Source organism: Sturnus vulgaris, chromosome Z, assembly GCF_052056855.1.
Source record: "Sturnus vulgaris isolate bStuVul1 chromosome Z, bStuVul1.hap1, whole genome shotgun sequence".
In the NCBI taxonomy this organism is placed as follows: Eukaryota; Metazoa; Chordata; class Aves; order Passeriformes; family Sturnidae; genus Sturnus; species Sturnus vulgaris.
Window position 1 is genome coordinate 53,358,433 of NC_142283.1, and position 21,503 is coordinate 53,379,935.

The 21,503-nt window shown below is 37.9% G+C and overlaps 3 protein-coding genes across 3 annotated transcripts in view; 2 read left to right on the forward strand and 1 right to left on the reverse strand.

The window, feature by feature from the left end:
- Window positions 1–8,695, forward strand: part of LOC148219844 (uncharacterized) — a 36,070-nt gene extending 27,375 nt beyond the window's left edge. The window contains exons 3-6 of the mRNA XM_088157016.1: window positions 3,598–3,624; window positions 4,034–4,110; window positions 6,937–7,180; window positions 8,353–8,695. Coding sequence (XP_088013142.1) covers window positions 3,598–3,624; window positions 4,034–4,110; window positions 6,937–6,953 — 121 coding nt within the window. The 3' untranslated portion in view covers window positions 6,954–7,180; window positions 8,353–8,695. The remainder of the gene's footprint in view (window positions 1–3,597; window positions 3,625–4,033; window positions 4,111–6,936; window positions 7,181–8,352) is intronic.
- Window positions 7,779–21,503, forward strand: part of PLGRKT (plasminogen receptor with a C-terminal lysine) — a 42,858-nt gene continuing 29,133 nt past the window's right edge. The window contains exon 1 of the mRNA XM_088156810.1: window positions 7,779–8,650. Coding sequence (XP_088012936.1) covers window positions 8,612–8,650 — 39 coding nt within the window. The 5' untranslated portion in view covers window positions 7,779–8,611. The remainder of the gene's footprint in view (window positions 8,651–21,503) is intronic.
- LOC106854007 (programmed cell death 1 ligand 1-like) lies at window positions 8,803–19,687 on the reverse strand. The gene is made up of 8 exons (XM_014877912.2): window positions 19,610–19,687; window positions 15,048–15,116; window positions 14,004–14,354; window positions 13,261–13,542; window positions 12,311–12,421; window positions 10,844–10,894; window positions 9,869–9,934; window positions 8,803–8,922 (listed from the first exon to the last, which is right to left on the reverse strand). The coding sequence occupies exons 2-8, from the start codon at window positions 15,100–15,102 to the stop codon at window positions 8,900–8,902; spliced, it is 939 nt and encodes a 312-aa protein (XP_014733398.1). The 5' UTR covers window positions 15,103–15,116; window positions 19,610–19,687; the 3' UTR covers window positions 8,803–8,899.

Here is a 21,503-nt window from a genome sequence, read left to right on the forward strand (position 1 = left end):
ATTGCATTAGAACTTGCAACAACTACCTTCTGCTGAGGCAGATCAGAGCCGTGCTAACCTTTAAAAACCATCTCAAGTCATAAGCAGCAAAAACAGAAACAAACACTAGGCTACCAGCACATACAAGGAAAATCCTTATTAGAGCAATTCACGCGCACACAAAGAAAATGAATCAATGGCAATGAAACGGAATGGAATAAAGAGAAATATGTTTAATTTATTATATATAATATAACATTAATTTTAATAAATCCAAGTTCTGAGTCCTGCATTTTGGCCACAATAACCCCTGCAACGTTGGGGACGGTGGCTGGACAGTGCCCAGGCAGAAAGGGACCTGGGGTGCTGGTCAACAGCCAGCTGAACATGAGCCAGCATTGTGCCCTGGTGGCCAAGAAGGCCACTGGCATCCTGGCCTGTGTCAGGAGCAGTGTGGCCAGCAGGAGCAGGGAGATCATTCTTCCCCTGTACTCAGCACGGGTGAGGTCACACCCTGAGTGCTGTGTCCAGTTCTGGCCCCTCAGTTTAGGAAGGACCTTGAGACACTTGAGTGTGTCCAGAGGAGGCAACGAGGCTGGTGAGGGGTCTGGAACACAAGCCCTGTGAGGAGCAGCTGAGGGAGCTGGGGTTGTTTAGTCTGGAGAAAAGGAGACTCAGAGGTGACCTTATCACTCTCTAAAACTCCCTGAAAAGTGGTTGTGGTCAGGTGGGGTTGGTCTCTTTCACCAGGCAGCAACCGACAGAACCAGAGGACACAGTCTCAAACTGTGCCAAGGGAAATCCAGGCTGGATATTAGGAAAAAGTTTTTTATAGGAAGAGTGATCAAGTACTGGAATGGTCTGCCCAGGGAGGAGGTGGAGTCACCATCCCTGAATATGTTTAAAAAAAGACTGGATGTGGCACTGGGTGCCATGGTTTAGTTGAGGAGTTAGGGCATGGGTTGGACTCAATGGTCTTGAAGGTCTCTTCCAACCTAATGATTCTGTGATATCCACAACTTCACTCATGATATTTTCAGGATTTGTAGCTTGCAGACAGTTTTAAATAGTCTGAGAGGGAAATGATTTTATATTTTTTACTACTCACAAATAATAATCAATTGCTATTGACTTCTCCTATGTAGGAAAGATTCATAAACAATCACAAGAAGATTTTTTTAACTGTCTGCACTAACACTGATCTAGTTTACAAAATTTTTAACCCTACTTTTGTTTCAACTCTGCTTTGCATGGGCATTTTGAAGTTTCTTACTGCATTAAACCTAAAGACCAGGAAATACCTGGAACACGTTGTGAGGCAGTGGAAATCTCGGGATGGGTAAATTGAAGTTGGCTTCAGAAAGGATTAGAATGAAGACTTACTGCTGCTATTCTTTCACTTTACGTTGGTCTGACCTGTGCAAATCATCTTGTATTACTGATAGTACACCAACAGTCCTGGAATAATGCAAAAGAAGAAAGTACAGTTTTGGAGTGAGTATATTTATGTTCCAGTAATAATGACATAATTGAAAAGGCAGATGAATTACTTTGAATAAAACTTGCTAACATGCAGTATAATCTGAAAAAAAAAAAGTTAATAAGATCCAGAAATAAGCTACAAGGAAGTAAAGAAGAGAAGGAGCAATTTTAGACTTCCCCAGAGCTAGACTTACTGGAGGAGGGGTTTGATTTTACTTCCCTATTCTTCTGTAGGGTTAATCTTGAATCATTCTGGTTCCAATTTTCTCAGGTGCTGCATTTCTCTCATTGCTTCTCTCTATCCTTGACCTTTCAGTATCTCGGAAAATGGGGCTCAAACTTCAGCAAATTAGCAGCCAAAATTATGGGTCTGGAAATTTAGACCTTAATCATATGCTGTCACAAATAAAGGTTTATATGCACACTACTGTAAGCAGATTTATTACACGTAAATGAAAGCTAGTTAGCTTTATCAGAGGACTCAGTCCATTGCAACTTAATGTGTGATGAATCATAGTTACTATGGCTGTGTGAGAAAGGAGCTAATAAACATTATCAGTATCTCTATTTTCCAGATGCAGAAGTAAAATCTGTTACTGTTTCCCATACTCAGTCTCCTGCTATGCTCACTTTTTCACACAGCTTACTTAGAAGAAGATGGACCTAAGGGGAGGAACTGAAATGAAGAATGGAACAATATTTCACATCAATATTTAGGTCTCTGGATTAACTTTATGTGAGAAGTTTTAGGTATTCTGCTGTCTTTTTTATAGTTCAGAGTATATTAAGAATGCAGAGCATTTTTATATTTTAATGTAGGGATAGGATTTTTAAAAATACACATATTATCTATAGTAAAAGTAAGAAGATACAAAATCAAAGCCCCAGCAGATAATCATAATTATTAAATACCAAGTAATCTTGCCTGAGGGATTAGTTTTAGAAAAGCATTACACATAATATAAATACACAAAAGAACCCAAATATGAGAACATTTTAACTTGTAATACTGACAGCAGTCATAGAATGCTTGTGGGAATCAGGAAGGATCTGTATTAGAAAGACCAAAGATCCATTAGCATAGATGCGTGTTAGAAAGAACAAGGATTGTCAGCAAGAATCTGTATTAAAAGGCATTCTTCTTTATTTTCATAATCTCACTAGTAGATAACAAGTTTTTGTGCAACCTCAGTGCAATCTACCTATGCAACTTTATCATGTGACTCTGACACACTTCCACAGAGAAGCCTGCACCAGCATCTGGAAAGGGATTTCTTCTGAGCTTGAACTACTAACCATTCATGATGTTACAGAATAGCCCTCATGTTCTCTCTGCTTTTCATAAAACATATGCCATACCCTGCACTTCAGTAGTCCTTGTACACAATTATCTTAACTTAGGATAAGTTCACAGCACTGTCTTTTCTTTTTCTGTTAAGCAAAAGGCCACTTCTAAAATGTATTCATCATATGCCTGTTACAAATCTACAGTGATAAAAGAAGGAATGATGTGCCATAAAAATTAACATTTAATTTCTTGCAGCAAAGTGAGGAATTGAAAATACACTTACTGTCTGAGAATAGTAAGAAGTAGCATGACTTTTCCAGAGCAATTCAGATGCAGTCAGGAAATGCATTTCCCAGACCAACTTGCAGAAGGAAAAGCAAGTTATCACACAATGCTCTATGATTATGTGAGTTAAGTCAGAAAAACCTTGGATAATTAAGGTGGTGAAAAGTGTCACATCAGACATCTCAAGATCATAATGGCTTTTTATGAGTTGTAATAGTTTCAATGAAGGGCCCAAGACAAAAAGTTTGAATGAGACCAATGAAGACAAAAATATGACTATGATCAGGGAAAATGAGGAATATAATCTTATCTTTTTGTACAGCTTTTTTGCTTTACTGAAAATACTCAAGTATTTCAAGTCAAGTGAAACCCATACTTGACCTTCACTGGCCCAAAAGTAACATATTCTGGTAAATTTTCTTAGTGAAAGCTGACTGAAATCCAGATGGCAACGGTAATAAATTGCTAAAGTTCCACTGAAGATCTAAATGACACTAAATATTGTTTTTCTCTTCTTGATTCATTAATTTGTTTTTCCTCTGTCTTTTGCACTCTTGTTGCAGTCCCTTGTTGCCCACCTCATCACACAGGTAATTTATTGTTGGGACCATTGTTATGTTCCTGATGTTTACCTGTGACAGCCTATTTGCATCGTTTCCGTCTGCTCTGCACCTCACTTCACCTTACATGTGAAGAGACTTAATTTCTCACTTCCTCCTTTGATCACACTGTTTGTGAATTCTCACTTTCCCTGCATTGTTTAACTGTCACTTGTTGAATATTTTCCACTGTCAGTTTTTTGCTCCATGACAAATACAATCATTCTAATATGGCTGCAATTTTTTTTTCTATAGATAATAGGAGAGAATTGGGATGAAATTTTGTTACATTTAAAAAGAAGTTGTGTAAATCATAGAACTTTTCAGTTCCTAGCAGCATTACTGAATACAGGCTGACACTCTGGCATGATACACTGCAAATTTTCTTTCCTATCTCCAGCTGCTACAGAAAGCGTTCTGAGAGAGTCACAAGAACTTCTCCTGTTCATAACCTGTGCTTTTTCTGGGATGCAGAAGGTAAGGAGTCTCCAGACGTGCTGTACAATCAAAACAACCTATTGTCTACAGGTGGTGTGTTAGCAACAACTAAAAGAAAGTAAACAGGAATGTATAGATGCAAATATATTAAAAACCATATATGTAAATATATATAAAAACACCCAGGTGTTTTTCTCCATTCAAATCTTCCCTGAAATTCAGGATGAAATATTTACTAAGAGCTACATCCTCATGCATAAGCTGAAGAGGCTTGCCAGCACCACTCCTCTGCCTTTGCCTATGATAGAAGATAGAGTTGCAAGAGAGTTTCAGCTTCGAAAAATATCAGGGTTAGAAATTATATGGACCTGGGTTTTAGGATCTGTAACTCTTCCAGTCTTTCCTTCAGAATCAGAGTCTGTATCCCAGTAATAATTTGAAAATTAACTTAAGTAAACCTTAAGAATCTAAGAAAAAACCTGCAATCCATCAGTCAGAAATACAGGAAACATCAATTTGCATTTTATTAGTGTTATACTCACATCAGATCTTTATGGAGGTTATTGCAATCTGATTCATGTAACAGCAAGGAGTTTCGAAGCTCTATCCTGTTTGCATGACAGCTGAAACCCAACTCTTATGACAGTGTATAACATGCACCAATAGCACAGCTTGTAGGCTGATCTTATTCAGGCTTTATGTCATCAAAAAACTGACTATGTTGAAAGGATGTTCCTTAGGACATTGTTAGAAGTTTCAGTTTTGTGCTGAATGTACATTGAGCTCACTTCTCTGAATTGCTGAGAATATGCATTCGTCCAAAAAAATTAGACAAAGCATTCTGTAAAATTTATGTGCTCAAATTCTGCTTTTGATTATACCCATGATTTTTCAGTGGGTTTATAACCATTTTGAGCAGTGTACAGCATTGGAATCTGAACTTGCATTTACTAGGACTGTTCTACATTCATGAAACTATAAAGTTACATTTTCTTAGCTTCCATCAGATTAACTTTATAAGAATGCATCAAGCAATTAGTGGAAGATTGGATTAGGTGGCTGATAGAGCCCCTTTCCAATATAAAAGTATTTTGTTCTATGAAACAGCTTTATCAACGGATGCATCTTTTCATTTTTCATCACTCTATCTTTTTGCTTATGATGACATCTTGAGTGAGAGACATAAAAGAGATACAAATGCATTTGTGCTACAGGTGGGACACACATACTCTTGTCTCCTTTACTCTTGCATTGCTTGCAAGAATGGTGTTCTACCTCAACACAAAAAAATGATAGTGTCTTTACTCCTGTGAATCCTAGCTGGTTTGAGATGATCTGTGATGACTGCCTGCCTCACAGTTCCAGATTGATTTATGAAATTATGTCTCCTGCTGCCTAGTACAGAGCAAACTAGTTCAATAAAACCACTATTACATTACTTTATTTTTCCTCAGTAAGCTTATCATATCCTGTCACACTAAGTAATTCATGGGTAGCTCACCTGTTCCCAGAAAAGCTCCAATGAGCTTTTGGCTTCTTTGGCAGAAGTCAATGACTTGGATGACAGAAGAGAAACACCAACTTTACTTCACAGCCACCATCACCATCTTCTACTCATTCTGAGACAGTCCTGCATATGTTTTCTTCATGTGTTCCCATTTTGGAACAAGGAGATAGCTCAGTGAAATTGCCCAAAGGTCAGTGGCTTGCCTTGGGCATCACATGAACCCAGTAATATTTGACTTGTCTGGGACAATCATATATTTGAGGGACCAGAGAAACATGGAGAGGGAGAGAGGAAGGGAATCTGGGAAAAGATGCTGAAAAACCAGAAGTCCTACTGTTAACATCTGCAAAAGCAGAAATCCTAATATTAATATCTCCATTGTTTTCCTGGCTAGCCCATGCTTAAATGATGGACCATTGACATTTTTTTTGGCCAGAGGGGAAAAGGGGCACACTCAAAAGTCCTGCAGTTCTGCTCCATGAAAAGAAAGCTGTGCAGGTCAATAGCAATGATTCTGTTTTTCATATTATTAGATCTTTAGTGGAATTGTAATTAGCAATAGCTTTCATATTCTACGCAATTAAATGCCACATCACAAAGCTACACTGGTTCATAGTTACATTTGTCAAATAACTGAGTCCTGAATATACCAGTAAGCCAATTTAGATTGTGCACATGAACCAGGCTTTTCTGAGCATTTTTGAAATTCTGATAATGCTGAGCTATTAGGAAGTAACATGCAGCTTACTGAAGCTAGTCTGCTCCTGCTTGCTGCTGTATTTTGTCTTCTAGATATCTGAAAGCACTGAAGTAGCATGAAAATGTTTTTAATGGAAGGAAAAAATGTTATTACACACGTAGTGCTTAACTATATTTTTTGTGTTAGGATAGGGTGGATTTCCATTTACCTAGTTCTCATGTGCTCTATTTTCATTTTGGTGTGTATTCTCTATAATGAGCAGAAAATACTTGACCTGAAACCACTTAAGGCATTGAAGGATAAACATGTGGCCGTCTCCCTGTATTCGTAAAAGTTAAGCCATAAAACTTAGATTATACTAAAAGCTTAATTTCTAAAATAAGATTACACAAGTTCAGCTTTGTATTTCAGAGAAGGATAAAATAGAGATTATTTAGCAAGGGTAGGTCCTTTCACTTTACCTGTTAATCTGCACATGTCCTGCTTTTCTAAGGAAGTAGCAAAATTTTATGCTTCCATCAACCAGTCAAGGATTCAAGCACGGTCATTTTAGAAGTTAGGGTTCAACTACAGAATTTATATTTTTATTCCCTCATTTTGTTATCTTACTCATCTGATACACAGCACTTTCAACAGTAACTTGCCCTTTCTCCTACAGGGAAAAGAGAAATGTAACAATTCCTGCTCTCCAGTAGAGTTTAATGAAGACATTAACTTCGTTTCATAACACTAAGCAAGCACTGTTTACAGCACTGCCTTGCAAAAGCTTATAAGAACTAACAAGAAGTTACTGTAACATGCACACAACTTGTCTGGTCTCAAACAGGAAGTTTGAGAGTGAAGAGGTCATCTTGTCCAGAAAGGGAATTATTTATGTGGTGATATGATTCTACATTTTTGTGGTGAGTCAGCACTTTGTCTACAAATGGCCCTGATATTTCAAAAACCCCTCTGTAGATAATTAAAATGTGGCTATCACCTTCAACAATATCCTGATTCAAAAACCACGTTGGGAAGCAGGAGGAGATATTCAAGTTCACAGAGTAACCTTGGAGAGTCAAATGGGAAGAATCAGTATCAGATTACACAAGATCTGCGATGAATCAGGGAAATCATTCTGTAGTAACTATTTTGCTTAACTGGGGTTGACCAATCCCATTATGATTCTGAGACACATTTCTCTATTCTACTACATAGGACAGCTTTCTGAGATTATTAAACACAACTTTACATTAGCTAGTTTGAATACTGCCAGCAGTGAAGCCCTGGCATTCAGGAATGAAGACTGTGTCCACATTAGTGGGACTGCACAATAAATTATTTATTTTCAGATGAAAAAAAAACACCCTGAGTCCAATGAGATTCCAGTTCTCTTTCCTCTTTGTGGGAGCCATTAGAGAGAGGTCATGGCTGTAGACTGTCTCCTACACCTAAATCTTAGATACTGTTTTTTCTCAGATATATGCAAATAAAGTTTACTCTACTTGCTGATAGGTTAAGGAAAGCAGGAAAAAAACACAAGAAAAAATATGTTTTATTAAAAAAATACAGTTGTCATACTTTTTTCCACCTATGTATGATCTCCAAAAAGCTATGCACTTAACAAAATGCAACATCATAATAACTTGTAAAATGGGATCCAGGAACAGGTTTCTTCAGCTCTTCTACCTAATCCGATGTTAATTACAATTAACACTAATTTTTTAGTTAACATTAATTACAATGTTAATTAAACGTTAATTACGTTAATTAAAATTTAATTAACATTAATTACACATTAAATATACATGTAAGCATGTATTTCATGTCCTAGACATAAGTAGATTTTCCTTTTTCCATTCCCAAGAAAACAAAATGGCCATCTAAAACAAGGGCTGTTCTTCCTGAATGTCCAAAGAATTGTATTATTCCTAGACTGTAAATCAGAAGAGCAACGAGCAGTAACCAAGTAGTGCCAAATGTATCATGAGGAAATTAAATGCCCAAAACACTTTTCAAGGAAAGATATCGAAAAGCTCAGTATTATGTTATTTCCAAGCCATAGTTACCAAGAGTTTTAAATCATCTCTTTCAGGCTTAGCTGAGAGCATCTGGTATTTTAAGGACTGAAAATTCCATGTTTGTATGGCACCTTGTCTTGTTGCACCATCATCTTCTATGAGGATCAAAATACTGAAAAGATTCCTCAAAAGATGGAAAACCAGTTTCACACAGGAAATTGAGATGAAGAAGGAAGAAAAAAAGGTTCTGAAAATGACCTCTCCAGAACCAGCTATGATATTCATGATGGTCATAGACCTAAAGTGCTTTACCTGAAAGATATTTTCAATTAAATGTTTCTTCGAAAGACACATTTGCCTAAACTTGAGAAGGTAGACACTTTGATATTTAAATAAATACCTCAATATCTAGTCACATATACAGAAGCTTGCATTCAATAATTTTTATGCTGTAATAATTATTTCAACTTCATTACATTTTTCCTGTGTTACAACAATATAGAAAATTGTCATCACACAATAAATACAAAAAAAGTTAATATCCCCTTTAATAGATAGAATATATAACATTTGAGCTGTCAAATCTTCACAACAGAGGAAAAAAGTCTTCCCCTGCTCTCTCTAGGTCTTCTCAATTTGCATATCTGTAACAGGAAGAGTTATGTGAAAAAATGATCTAATTACAGAATGATGAAGGCATAAAACACTTCATAGCTTTGGACCCCTTTCCTAGAGTTTGGAGGTACCAAAAAGTTTCCTTCATTGTCGAAATTAAAGATCCAAAATTAAATTAATTGAAAGATCAAACAGGAAAATAAGATGATCATGGGAGGAAATAAAGTGGTAGTTCAAACATGGTGGTGGGGAAGTTCTCTTTAGCAAATACAGTGAGATTGCCCCTTTCTTTTAAAACCTTTTAAAATTCTTTCAAATACATTTAGTGCTCCATCTGTCATTATTCCCAGTGGAATATCCCCAGGTCTTAACTCTTTGGCTTGGAGATCTATACCTGCAGGACCAACAGGTTTACCTATAACTTTGCCGTAGTAAAGTGTAGAAAGGGATGCAACTAATGCAAGTGTTTTAGAAGTCTGCAAGAAAGTGAGAGAAAAACCTCCTGTTCCACACCATGGGATGTTTCACGGATTTGAGATACTTGATCATATGTTTTCTTGCTTTGTTGAGACAGAATCATAGAGCTTGAAACCTGCTCAAGGGGCTGTGACGGGTTCCTGTCTCGTCTCATTGCTCTTACAGATGTGCATGAACAAATCTTTCTATAGCAAAAGAGCAAGTCGGGAAAAGCTACTGGTTTGGGTTGTTACATATCTCCACATCACATTTTCGTTTGATATAGCTTTACTTTCTATTTTAAGAACCAGATTCATTATTTGATGTAACAAACAGTACACAATGAGTTATGATGGTGAGTTTGCAAGACACAGAATGGGAGGCTGTATTTCTCTTGAAGGCTCTGTCTGTTGAAACAACAGGCTAAATAAACCAGCCTTGAATCAATGCTCCAGTGACAGGGCTGGTTCATGCTGTGTGCAATTTGCTACTAATTTTTCCTTTGTCATTTATACTTACATTTCAGTTCCCTGTCTTCAAAAGCATCATCTCTGCAGTCATGTGTATCCTTATCTTTCGACAGCTCTGTAAGCAAAGGACATACATACATGCAGCCGTGAGCATAGCTTAAACTTTTCCTATAGTGATACATCTGTGTTAGAAACTGCCACCTCAGGCCATTCAGACTTGAATGCAGAGCAAGGGATGAGATTAATACCAAATGCTGTGTCCGTTCGGGTAAGTATTCTCGAGAGAGTTTTTCTTAGGAAAAATGCTAATGGCCAGCATGAACTAATTTTCACACAGCAATTTAACTTGTGGTGGTCTCCAAAAAACCATACAGCAAATTAAAAATAAATCAACCAGTAACCACTCCTGAGAGGCAGCAAAAGGATTTTAATCTCTTCTCTCCTGCTGTAAATATTAAGTCTCTTTGCTCTTTTCTTCATTTCCTTCAATACCATGTGTCTTGGTGGTAGTGGCCTTCCACTGAGCTTTGGTCATAGTAAATAGCATCCATATCCCAACACAAAAACTTCCGTGTTTCTCTCAATGTCATTATTGTTGTCACAAAGACCCTCAAAAGCGTGCTATGATAGTGGAGGAAACAGAGGAACATGCCAGTGTAGTTCAAATCGCAGCACAAAGTCTGCACATCAGGATGTGGTGCCATTCTGAGACTCCAGGGAGCCTGTCCCATCCTATTGCAGACTTTCCAAAACACAGCATACTGCTCTATGCTTTTCTCCTGCATATTAGAAGTGCATCAGCTCCTGGAACAAGTGTGCTTTTCTTTTGCATTTTCCTTTCAAAAAGACGACACGGTCATGAAAAGCCACTCTGTAATTTATAGTTGTATGTAAATGAAATTTAGAAAGCAAAATCAAAATTGAATTTAAATCTCCATTTGGTTGTCACCATTACAAAGTTAATTCTCAAGCAATTATTTCCACAAGAATCACACTCTGCTAGGTTTATGTCATATGTACATACTTGCTATTGATGAACTCGCCACAGGTGTTCTGTTGCCCTTATTTGCTCTAGCTGAAAGAAAACAATAGAAAAAAATTTAAACCACCCCAAATATTTGCTTTAGATCTAATAAAGAGCTTAAACACGTTGGTGGCAGGGGCACACTTAGCATAGTGTAATCATTTGCTCTCAAAACACTAAATTTCTTTAAAGACTTTAAAATAAATTCTTCAGTGCTCCCAACTTCCAAATTTTTTTTCCCTTTTCTTGTTTCTAAGCCAGAAATCCATTTATACTATATACTAACATCACTGGAAAATCCTTGTTCAAATGGTTTCCCATTGCACCTTTTCACCCAGAATCTGAATCAGAAAATAGGGAACAAAAAGGAGATCACCTTTTCAGGGGAAAATGCCCACATTCTGGGAAGGTTCTGTTCTGAAAAAATCACTTGTCTGATAACCCAGGACAGTTTAGGATTTAAGATAAAAACCTATTGTCACTAGTTTAGCTTTTGAATCAACTTGTAGATTATCACACACACAGACACACTCACACATGTATGTGTGTATATATAGATAGATATGAAACCTAATGTGATATACATTGTCACATACACACACAAACAATAAATATTAATGACGCAACCTAGGAAACTTCTGACCTTCACTGAAATCCCCAGTGGGATTCTTTTGAGCAGTCCAGGATTTTGCTGTCTCTTCTTCCACTTTTATGTTCTGCTCCTATTCCTATCATGTTCTTAGGGCAAGTATATTCTTCTACTTGAAGGATTATCTACAGGCTTTTTGCAGCCTGCTAAGCTTATGAATACTTCTCTCAGGACATTTCCACAGCCACCCCTCTCCCCCACCCAACCTATGAAAGAAAAAGAAATTAACAGCACTTCTTTCAGTTTAAGTAACAAGTTTTAAACCCCCTCCTTTTTTGGGTGCTAACTATAGTCTTTTCATACTCAGATAACCTAAAAATTATTTCTCCAAGTTTTTCTTTTGTTACCTGGGAAGCGAAAACTAATTATTGCCAATGCTTTATCTTTTCAACATACTTTCATGCTGAAAATGTCCAGTATTAATTTGTGAAGTGAACTGAGAAAGCTCAAAACTTGGTAAGGAAATTAATGAAATGGTATGAAGACTGAGTGAGAATATTCTTGTAAACAAACAGGTGCTCACAGCTCAGTGAAATTTTTCAGAGAATGAAGAAAAAGCATTCTGGTCATTCCAGTCAAAAGGGATGACACAGAACAGGAACCTTCAATTTCCAGTAGGTTCAAAAAAAAGTGCTTTGATGTTGGAATAAGTTAGACACTAATCTCACTGCTATACGTCCTTATCTATAGGAAAGATCAACAGACATTCATGGGTAAATGAAACTATGTAAAAAATTATCTTGTTCCACTCAGCAAGGATGAATTAACAGAGGAGATTGATAATAACTGAGATACTTTAAAATACATAATTTGCATACCTTTTCTTATGCAGAGTAGAAATAGAAGCCCTGATACAATAAAAGCAGTAGCAATGAGAGCTGCTCCAACAAAGCGTCTGCTCTCAGTCTGGAGAATGCCATCAGCTGAATCTTCAAGAAAAAATGTGGGGATTAAGATGTTACATAATTGCATAAGATCCTCTCTTTGCCTTTCATTTTCACTGTATTTTTTTTGCTATGAGCAGTTAAGACATAATAACAGCATTATAGATTGTGTCTAAGGTCAGGTCCTAATGGTGCACTTGGAACTTTTTTCAAATAGAGAGGAGGGGGGGAAAGATAGACCATATTAATATTTGTCTTTGTTCTCTGCATTCCATGTGATCGCACCTTGGATCTCATCCAAATTCTGCTTGTCAAAGTGTTACATCTGGTTTAGTTTCCCAACAGGATTACAGGAAAAAGCTAATTGAGAGAGAGGACAGGGAGCTCCTTTCATCTAGTAAAGCTCTAAATACAAAGGGTAAGTGGTCTCCTTGAATCCCAGATATTTTTGTCATTAAAATCAAACTTGCCTGTTGAAAGAATTTACTTTCTCACTCTAACTTACCTGTTCCAAAAAATGTGTCTGCACAGGGTTTTAAAAACTAGGTGGTGAACTGAAGCAGGGAAATGACATGTCTAAGTAACAGTCTGACAAAGAAAAATACTATTTTTGAGTTGGAATGGAATTTTTTTAACATTTAGATCCAATTTCCACATACCTGCAGGTCACATAAAATTCCTGTTTTTAAATTCTGACATACATGCATAATGAACATGTTAGTATGGTTAAAGTGTACATTAATGACAAAACTTAATGACACAGGTATTTCTTTGTAGCCTCTTCAAAATTAGGAAAGAGAAACAAATCACAGCTGATTCGACTGGGACAAAATCACATTAGCATCTTGAAGTGTATTACAATAAATTAAATTTAGAAATGTTACCTGTTATGTGTAAAATGGCAGATGTATTTTCTTGCAGCTCTTTATTCCAGAATATACAGTAAAAAATCTCATCAATTCCACTTTTGATTGTAAGGGAACTTGTCACACGGTACAACTGGTCACTTCCAGTTTCAAATCTTGTGTTTGCCTTATCAGTCAGATCTTCATGGTTTCTGTTTTGCCATATCACCTCAGCTTCTGGGTAGCCTTCTGACTGACACGTCAACTTCCATTCGTTGTGTCCTGTGCTCACCACTCTTTGGTTTATAATTCTGTAAGGAGCTAAACAATTGGGGGAAAGAATCATTGCCAATAGGAAACTAGAAGAACAGTCTGTATTAAATGCAAGACACTTTTTCTTTTTCCCCAGCCCCCAGGGTCAAGTTTCAGTGTGGATTTTGACAGGAAAAGTAAGTAACACTATTGTATCTCTAAAATTGGAGGTACAGGATTTATTACAATTCTGATGTGGTTTAGAAAGATCACTAGGGCTTTATGGCCTGTTTACTGTCTACATGATTTTGCAACCCCATTCCTTACATGTCATTGAGGACTTAAAGGACAGAACACAGATTCAACCTAAACAGAAGTGCCAAGTTACACAGCTGTGCAAGCACCATCAGACAGCTCCCATCCCTGATGAGCTTTCTTTAACTGCTAATCCAGATATGCCTTACTTAGGGTCTCTCCTGAAATCTTTTAAGAGTATCAGAGCATTGAACCTCTGGTAGTAGCACACGCACCCTTAACTTTCAGATGGATTGTCTTGTAGTCACCTCCCCCATAGACAACAACACAGCGGTAAACCCCTGCATCTCGGAGCTTCACGTCAGTGATCTGAAGGAGAGACTGTCCCAAGTTCAAATTCTCTTTCAACAATTTTATTCTTCCCCTAAAGTCTTTGTCCTGACTTTTGAAGTCTTCCTCTCCTTTGTGAAGTACATAAACCTGCTTTGACTCATCTTTCTTTTCCCAGCTAACACTTAAATCTTTAAACTCTAATTTCCCATTCACTGGAAATGTGCATTCCATGGTCACGTTGTTGCCACGTTCCACGGTGCAGAGTGACTGAGGAGCTTCAACAGTGAATAAAGCTGAAAAACAAAATTTGGAAGAAAACTTAATTTTTCAATAGTACACCTAACCTTTCAAGTCCTGCTTCACCATATCCATAGGAAATTTTAAGGACCAAAGTATTTGCTCTGTTGTGAAAAGTTAAACATTTTGGTATGTACTTGTCCAAGTGTGTGACAAAATGCAAGACCTCTGCTGTATGCACACACACAATGGTCACTTACACCTGCAGACACCTGCTTTGTGCACACACAGTGTGATGCTGTACTAAAAACAGTGAACTGTATATGCACAGCCCCTCAGCTCTTGCGTTGAGAACACTGCCGTGGTAACAGGCAAGTGTTAGTCCTCCAATGGGAAAGTACTGTTTCTATAAACACCAATTGTTTTTTACCCCCAGTGTTAAAGAACACAGAACAATTCCCAGGTTTGATAGAGCCTAGAAAACCTTTTGTCTAATGCCAATGGTACCTTGTTTGAAATGGTGCCTCTGCTGGATCACTGACAGGGATTTTAACCTGACCTAGTATCGAAACACAAGCATCTAGTTTAATGCTAAGCCATGCTTAGGCCTTTTTACTTCAAACATTAAGGTAAAAATCTAAAATGATAGCAGCTGAAAGAAAAATGGGGAAATTAGCATTTGTGTGCTTATACATGGAAAGAAAACATACTAAAACAGTTCTACTGCTTTATATGACTTGGCTTCTTACCATTTAGGAAATGCCAGTAGAATAAAAATATATACAAAAACAAAGGCCTTCCCATGATGTAGATTGAACCTAAAACAATAAAATAATAGACAAATAAAAATACATACTCATTTTCTGACTTGCACTGTCAAATACTTGTTATAGTCAGACCACACAAAGAACTGGACAGAAGAGGCTAATTCCACCCTATTTAGAAACTGCACCCAGTAGATAATCTTCTATCTTCTACCCAGGCAGAAATCTTCCTGCATGAATGGGTCCAGAAAAAACATCTTACTCTATTTGTTTTAAACATCTGTTCTTAGCTATGGCTAAATAGATGCTTTATCATTATCTTTTGATTAGTAAATTAGTACTCACAAATACCTAATTGTTCCCCTAACTGTAGCAGGAAATATTGCTCCTAACAGGAGAAGGAAAGTATTTTGTATACTCAGTGTAGGAAATAGTTCTTCCACACCTGTTTGCTTTACTTTAGCATACTGTGAATATACCCTGCTTTTTTTCCGAGGTCCCACAGTGCATACCAGAAAGCTCACAAAGTTACATATATTGTGTAAATAATTAATTTAAATAATTCATGCAGTAGTTCATCTCGTGACGTGTTTATGCAGTAATAACTATTTATCAACTGTTCACTCAATAGTGCCTTTTAAAAACAGTGACAAAGCCAGTCAATCTACAAGCAGAATCTACTGCCTTGAATTTCTGCTGCTTTACCTCTGAATACAAAACCAATTTCATTTGTGTCAGAAGTTTTTCCCCTCTTCACTGACATAGGTTTTATAGTCCTACACAACATTTTAACATTTTAAAATGCTTATTAATGCTTATTAATATAAACTCATACATTAATCTTCACACACCCACTGCTTTTGGTAAATCTGTATTTTTAAGTCAGAACAATAGTAATATCCAGTAGTAATATCATTTTTCAAATTACTCGTAAGGAAAATTCAAACACTATAACAGATATCTTTCATGAAAACAGAAAATGGTAGATTTTTTTTCTAAATAAAGTCTTAATTTTAGATACTCAAAAATCGACAAAAATAAGGAAGGATTGCCTTTCGCTGTTTCCTAGTGGTAGTTTCAGAATCTGTATAAGAAATCCAACAACTGTAATACCCATGACACTTCCTAATTGATGGAATTCTATCTTGACTGCCATTCTTCACCATTTTTATAAGATGTTTCTTCCGTCTTCCTCTGATTGTAAACTTTAGGATGATAATGAAAAAACAATATTGTCCTGAATTCAGAAGACACATGTGCCTTTACAGTGCTGTGGCTTAAGGAAACTAGACTCCTTACAACAATTTGATTCAAGGTACTTCTTTTCCTCAGATTGCTGCTGCCTGATCCCAACAACTGATTTGCAGCACACAACGCACATGGAGCTGAGAATGGAAAGCAATCTATTACATTGTTAACGATATAAGCATGGTCTGAAAACAGGTGCAGGAAAAATATAAGAAGATTCTTAGGGTGCAAGACAGGATTAATTGATAAATCCTAGGCTTCATAAAGTGGTTAGGTATCAGACATATTCCTTACCCACAAATAGTGTCCTTGAAAGCACTAAAAAATTGCAGCCCGATCCTGTGGGTCCCCAAGAGCTTCTCTGAACCTGTATGCATTGGAATGCCTGCCTCCAACATGATTCCTCTGCTTGACTAACATGCACCCCAGACCACCAAACTAAGCTCCAAAGCAGAGCTTCTCAAACGAGATAGAGACACACGAATATCACAAATGTGCCATAATGTCCCTTATTCTGGAGACAAGCCTGCCACTGAGACTGACTGGGTGTTGTTCTGCACTCCCCATGTCATAATGACCAGAGTTTCAGCGCACTCAGACTCACCCTTTTTTTTTTTTTTTTTTAAGTAGAGGCTGTAGACTGCTGATAACAAAGCTGACTACCTGAACTAGTACACTGCTTGGAACAAACAGTATGTGCACTACAGTCCGGATACTGAAAGATACCCAAACTCCTGCCTGCAAGTCCTATCCACCTTTTTGACAGGAAAAGAGAATGTTGGCACCATCTCCAAGAGAGGTGCCCTAATTAACTCCTGGAAGACAGATTAAAAGTTAGCTTTTATAGTCCTATGTTTATGTCCTGCAGTTGCTGAGATATATTCCCATGCTTTCTCCCAGTGTAGAGGAAAAACAAGCTTTACAATACACAAAAGATGTATGACTACTACTTACAAATTTCCTCAGGACTGAGAATGTTTGCTGCTGTATTCAATTTTTCACTTTCAGAGGGAAAAAAAAGTAGGTCCAGGTCAAATCCAGGAGTGCATGCAGAAAGAAAACTACTGCAATAACCATTATAGAACCTTCTCCTGTTTCACCCTGAGCAGAAGGATCCTCTGGATCAGTTTGAGACTTTGATGTCAATCAAAGACCTTTACTAAAGCTATCTGCTTGCTGATTTTCTTACAGAACCTACCACAATGCCTCTTCTGTCCGCCTGCCAGCTTCCAACATCTGTGGCAAATAGTTTCTTAAAAGCAAAATATATTCACTGTACAAATTGCTCCTCAGTACTGCTGCTGCATGTTTCTTCCATAATCAAATGAAAAAGACAGGAAAAACAGAACTATTTGTCAAAAGACTTCATGTGACAACTTAAATGTTGATGTAACTACACCTACTTCTTTAGGAAACTTCCCCATTATTGGAAAGTTCCCCGGTAGGGAAAATTCTGTATTGCTAACAGTGGTTCACTGTAACCAAAGACATAAATGTTGCAAAAATTAGAACATAAAGTGCCGTGAGCATTTAAAGAAACATATAATCCAACCAAAGCAATGTGTGAGCACCAGTCCTTGAAGTACCAATTGCAAGTGGTCATCCATTTACACAAAGGGTCCCTAGATTATTAATTTCAAGCCAAACAGCTGCTAACATGAACAAGAACTTTCTACACAACTTTCTAATGTCCATAAAGGTCATAGGAATAATATAGGAATAACAGGAAAAGCATTTCCTACCCTCCTCTTGTAAAGACATGTACTTTCTTCCCAAGATCTGTACAAAATGAAAGCTCCTTGCCTTGCTACTGTGTAGTGAAAGAAGGGTTCTTAATCCTATGCACTTTGTTAGCAAAAAAGAGGTCACTGTTTTTTTAATTTTCTTGATTCTAGAAGTAGTTTAAGAATACAGAACCCCCCTCCCCCATCAAGTGTTAGGAGCAAAAGGATGTACTCAAATTAACTTGTAGACCATTGTAGGAGAACCGGGTCAACAGCACAAAATACAACTCTAAACATATATTTCAGTGTAAATTCATTCTCTTAAGTTGTCTTCATACATCTCAGAAAAGGGCTGAAATTCTCAGAAGAGTTAAAATACTGTGAAATGGCCACTCTAAAAATTTTCAGTGTTTTCTTCTTTCCACTTGACAGCCCACTTACAGTATTTGTCATGGAAGAAAAACCACATAATACACAAAACTGATTAAGATTAATGTTTTCATTGATGTGTGAGATGAATATGGAAACCCTGGCATATAAAATAGCTGAGCGTTAACATTTTGGTTTTAACAACCTTACAAGATTGAGGGGGTGGATATCTCCAGTAGGTGAGAGAGATTAATGTTAATTTCCACTGGGTTTTTTGCTGCTCTTGAAAATAGGCTAAATTATATTGTCTCAGTAAAGGAAAAAAAAAAAGAAAGGCAACAGAAAGAAACTGAAACACATTTATAAAATACTGTGAGATCAGAGAAGCCGCTGATGTAGTGACCTTTCAATGCCAGGAAATTTGTTTCTGCTTTTTCATAGCTTGCCTCGAGGTCACAGGGTTGCATTTTCCATGTAAATGTATAGCAGCAAATAAAAGACCAAGACAGGTGGGATTTTGTTTTGTTAAGTTTCTTTGTGTTCTTATTATTTAATTTTGTTGTATATACTCACATACTCCTATATATACACATACACATCTACATGCACACAAACACATTTTACTGCACAGTTCTACACTGCCGTGGTGGGCTTTGAGTTTGGGGTTTTTTTCACCTGTTTTGCAACAAACTCCTCAAACACCTATCTCAATCCTACCTGTCACCGGGTATTCCCAAGGACAGCAAACGCCTTCAGGGAGAACTCACCCGGGCAGGCTCAGGCTGTGGTCGCCTCAGGGTGGGATGAGCTCGGTGCAGCGCCGGGATGGGGCTACGGCTGCCGGAGCCATCCGGCTCCTCCCTCTCTGACCGGCCTCTCCTCCCCACCTGGGGGCTCCTCCCTCTCTGACCGGCCTCTCCATCCCACCTGGGGGCTCCTTCCTCTCTACCTGGCACATCCTCCCTACCTGAGGGCTCCTCTCTCTCTACCTGGCACATCCTCCCCACCTGAGGGCTCCTCTCTCTCTGCCCAGCACATCCTCCCCACCTGGGGGCTCCTCTGACAGGTAACAGGTGTGTTACACGCCGGCCCCGGCCCCCGCACTGCGGATGTGCCGGCCGTGGAAATGCCGGGAACCACTCCCTGTCGCGCCCCTTCGCGGAAACCCGTCCCGAAAACCCCCAGCACCGTGCTCCTAGGACTCACGTTTCCCAAATCTTCAGCCGTGGCGGAACAGGGGGTTCTTCATGCAATTTTTCTGTTCCTAAGAGGCGAGAGCTCTAGAAAACAACAACAAAAATAGCAAAAGTGCCATCAGTACGCCCCCCACCCCATCCCGATTCCCTTGCCCTTTCCTTGTCCCTTCTTTTCAAACATGGTGACATCATTTCATTCATTTGCTAAACGGATGGCTTACATGACTAATACATACGCAGGCGGAGGATGACTAGTGTCTAAGGACTGGAAATGACACAGTATCCAGGATATCTGTAAATTCCAGGAGCTATGTCCTACTTCTACCAGAGACAAAGCAGCAATATATTTAAAAGCTCTGTTCCCTGCCACTTGAAAATAACCTTCTGGGAGACAAACCTCCAATTTAATAATGTGATAATACAATCTGGAAATAAATTGTAGTGTATAGCTTCTCTGCTGTGACAATATTTCTTATATTATGAAACTAACAAAATCTCAGCAGCAACTTTTCTACCAGAAATCAACCCTGAAATAAGAATATTATTCAGGACATTTCCAAAGAACCAAAGAGCCATTGTGAGAATGGTTTACAAATGAATATATTTACAGGGTGAAATATAAATCAAGTACAAAATTGTGATCCATGGTAGAATACGTGTCTCAGAGATGTGTACTGAAGGAGGAGAGGGACACCCAAATCACTATGCTCTCTGTGCCCTAAGCATCAGGTACTGCCACCTGCAATATGTCATTAATGGTTTTATAAGCCATCAGGTGGTTGAGAAACCACAGGAAGCCTACCTGGAAGCCATCTGGTATTCTGTTGATACAGCACAACATCATGGTGACATCAACATTTAAGTTGTCACATGAAGTCTTTTGACAAATAGTTCTGTTTTTCCTGTCTTTTTCATTTGATTGTGGAAGAAACATGCAGCACTGAGGAGCAATTTATACAGTGAATATATTTTGCTTTTAAGAACTATTTGCCACAGATGTTGGAAGCTGGCAGGCGGACAGAAGAGGCATTGTGGTAGGTTCTGTAAGAAAATTGATGTGGAGATGTTTAACAACAATCGGTTTAATAGTGTTCAAATCTTCCAAAACCATATAATGAGTCGCTCAGAAAAAAGGCTGTAGATATTAGGTTATGCAATGAAACTCCTCTGCACACCCTTACACATGCCTCCAGACAAACAATGTCTGTCATCTCTGCTGGCTCCAGGCCCTTCCCAGGGAATATCAGTCCAACAGAGACCCATCTCCACAAGCACAGAGGAGCACAGAGGCCTCAAGGCAGGTAGGAGCCCAGATAAAGGACTCAGAGGAAGCTCATATTTTAACAAGCTTCAAATAGCTTAGCAATAAATGTGACATTTGTAAATGGCAAGTTTACTTACACAGCTATGTGGTGTACGTGAGTTGCAAAACAGTCATAAAACCAGACAAAGTAATCGTAAACCAAGCTGTGAAGTTTCTTTCCAGTAAGAACAAAAAATGACTACAGAAATATTTCCAGAATGAAGTGAAGCTTCTAGTTTATTATAAACACTTCAAGTTAACTAAGAAGACTTAAGAAGATAACTTAAGGACTTCCCCTACAGCAAACAAAAAATGCTATGTCAAAGCTACAGGTTTGTCTTAGCTCTGTAGCTGCTTTTCCTTCACACAATTCCTATTTTCAGAAGTCAAATATTAAAGCAAAAATAGGTAAAAATCTCCAAGGTTGCAATCATCTTTCCTCGTTCATGTAAAGTATTAGAAATCTGGATCATTTTGCTCAACATGCATTCCTAAAATCTAAAAAAAAACCCCAACCAACCAAAAACCAAAAACAAAAACAAACTTATGTCACAAGTTAAATAATTAGTTGTTATGGGGTTAAAATTACTTACAGTCACCT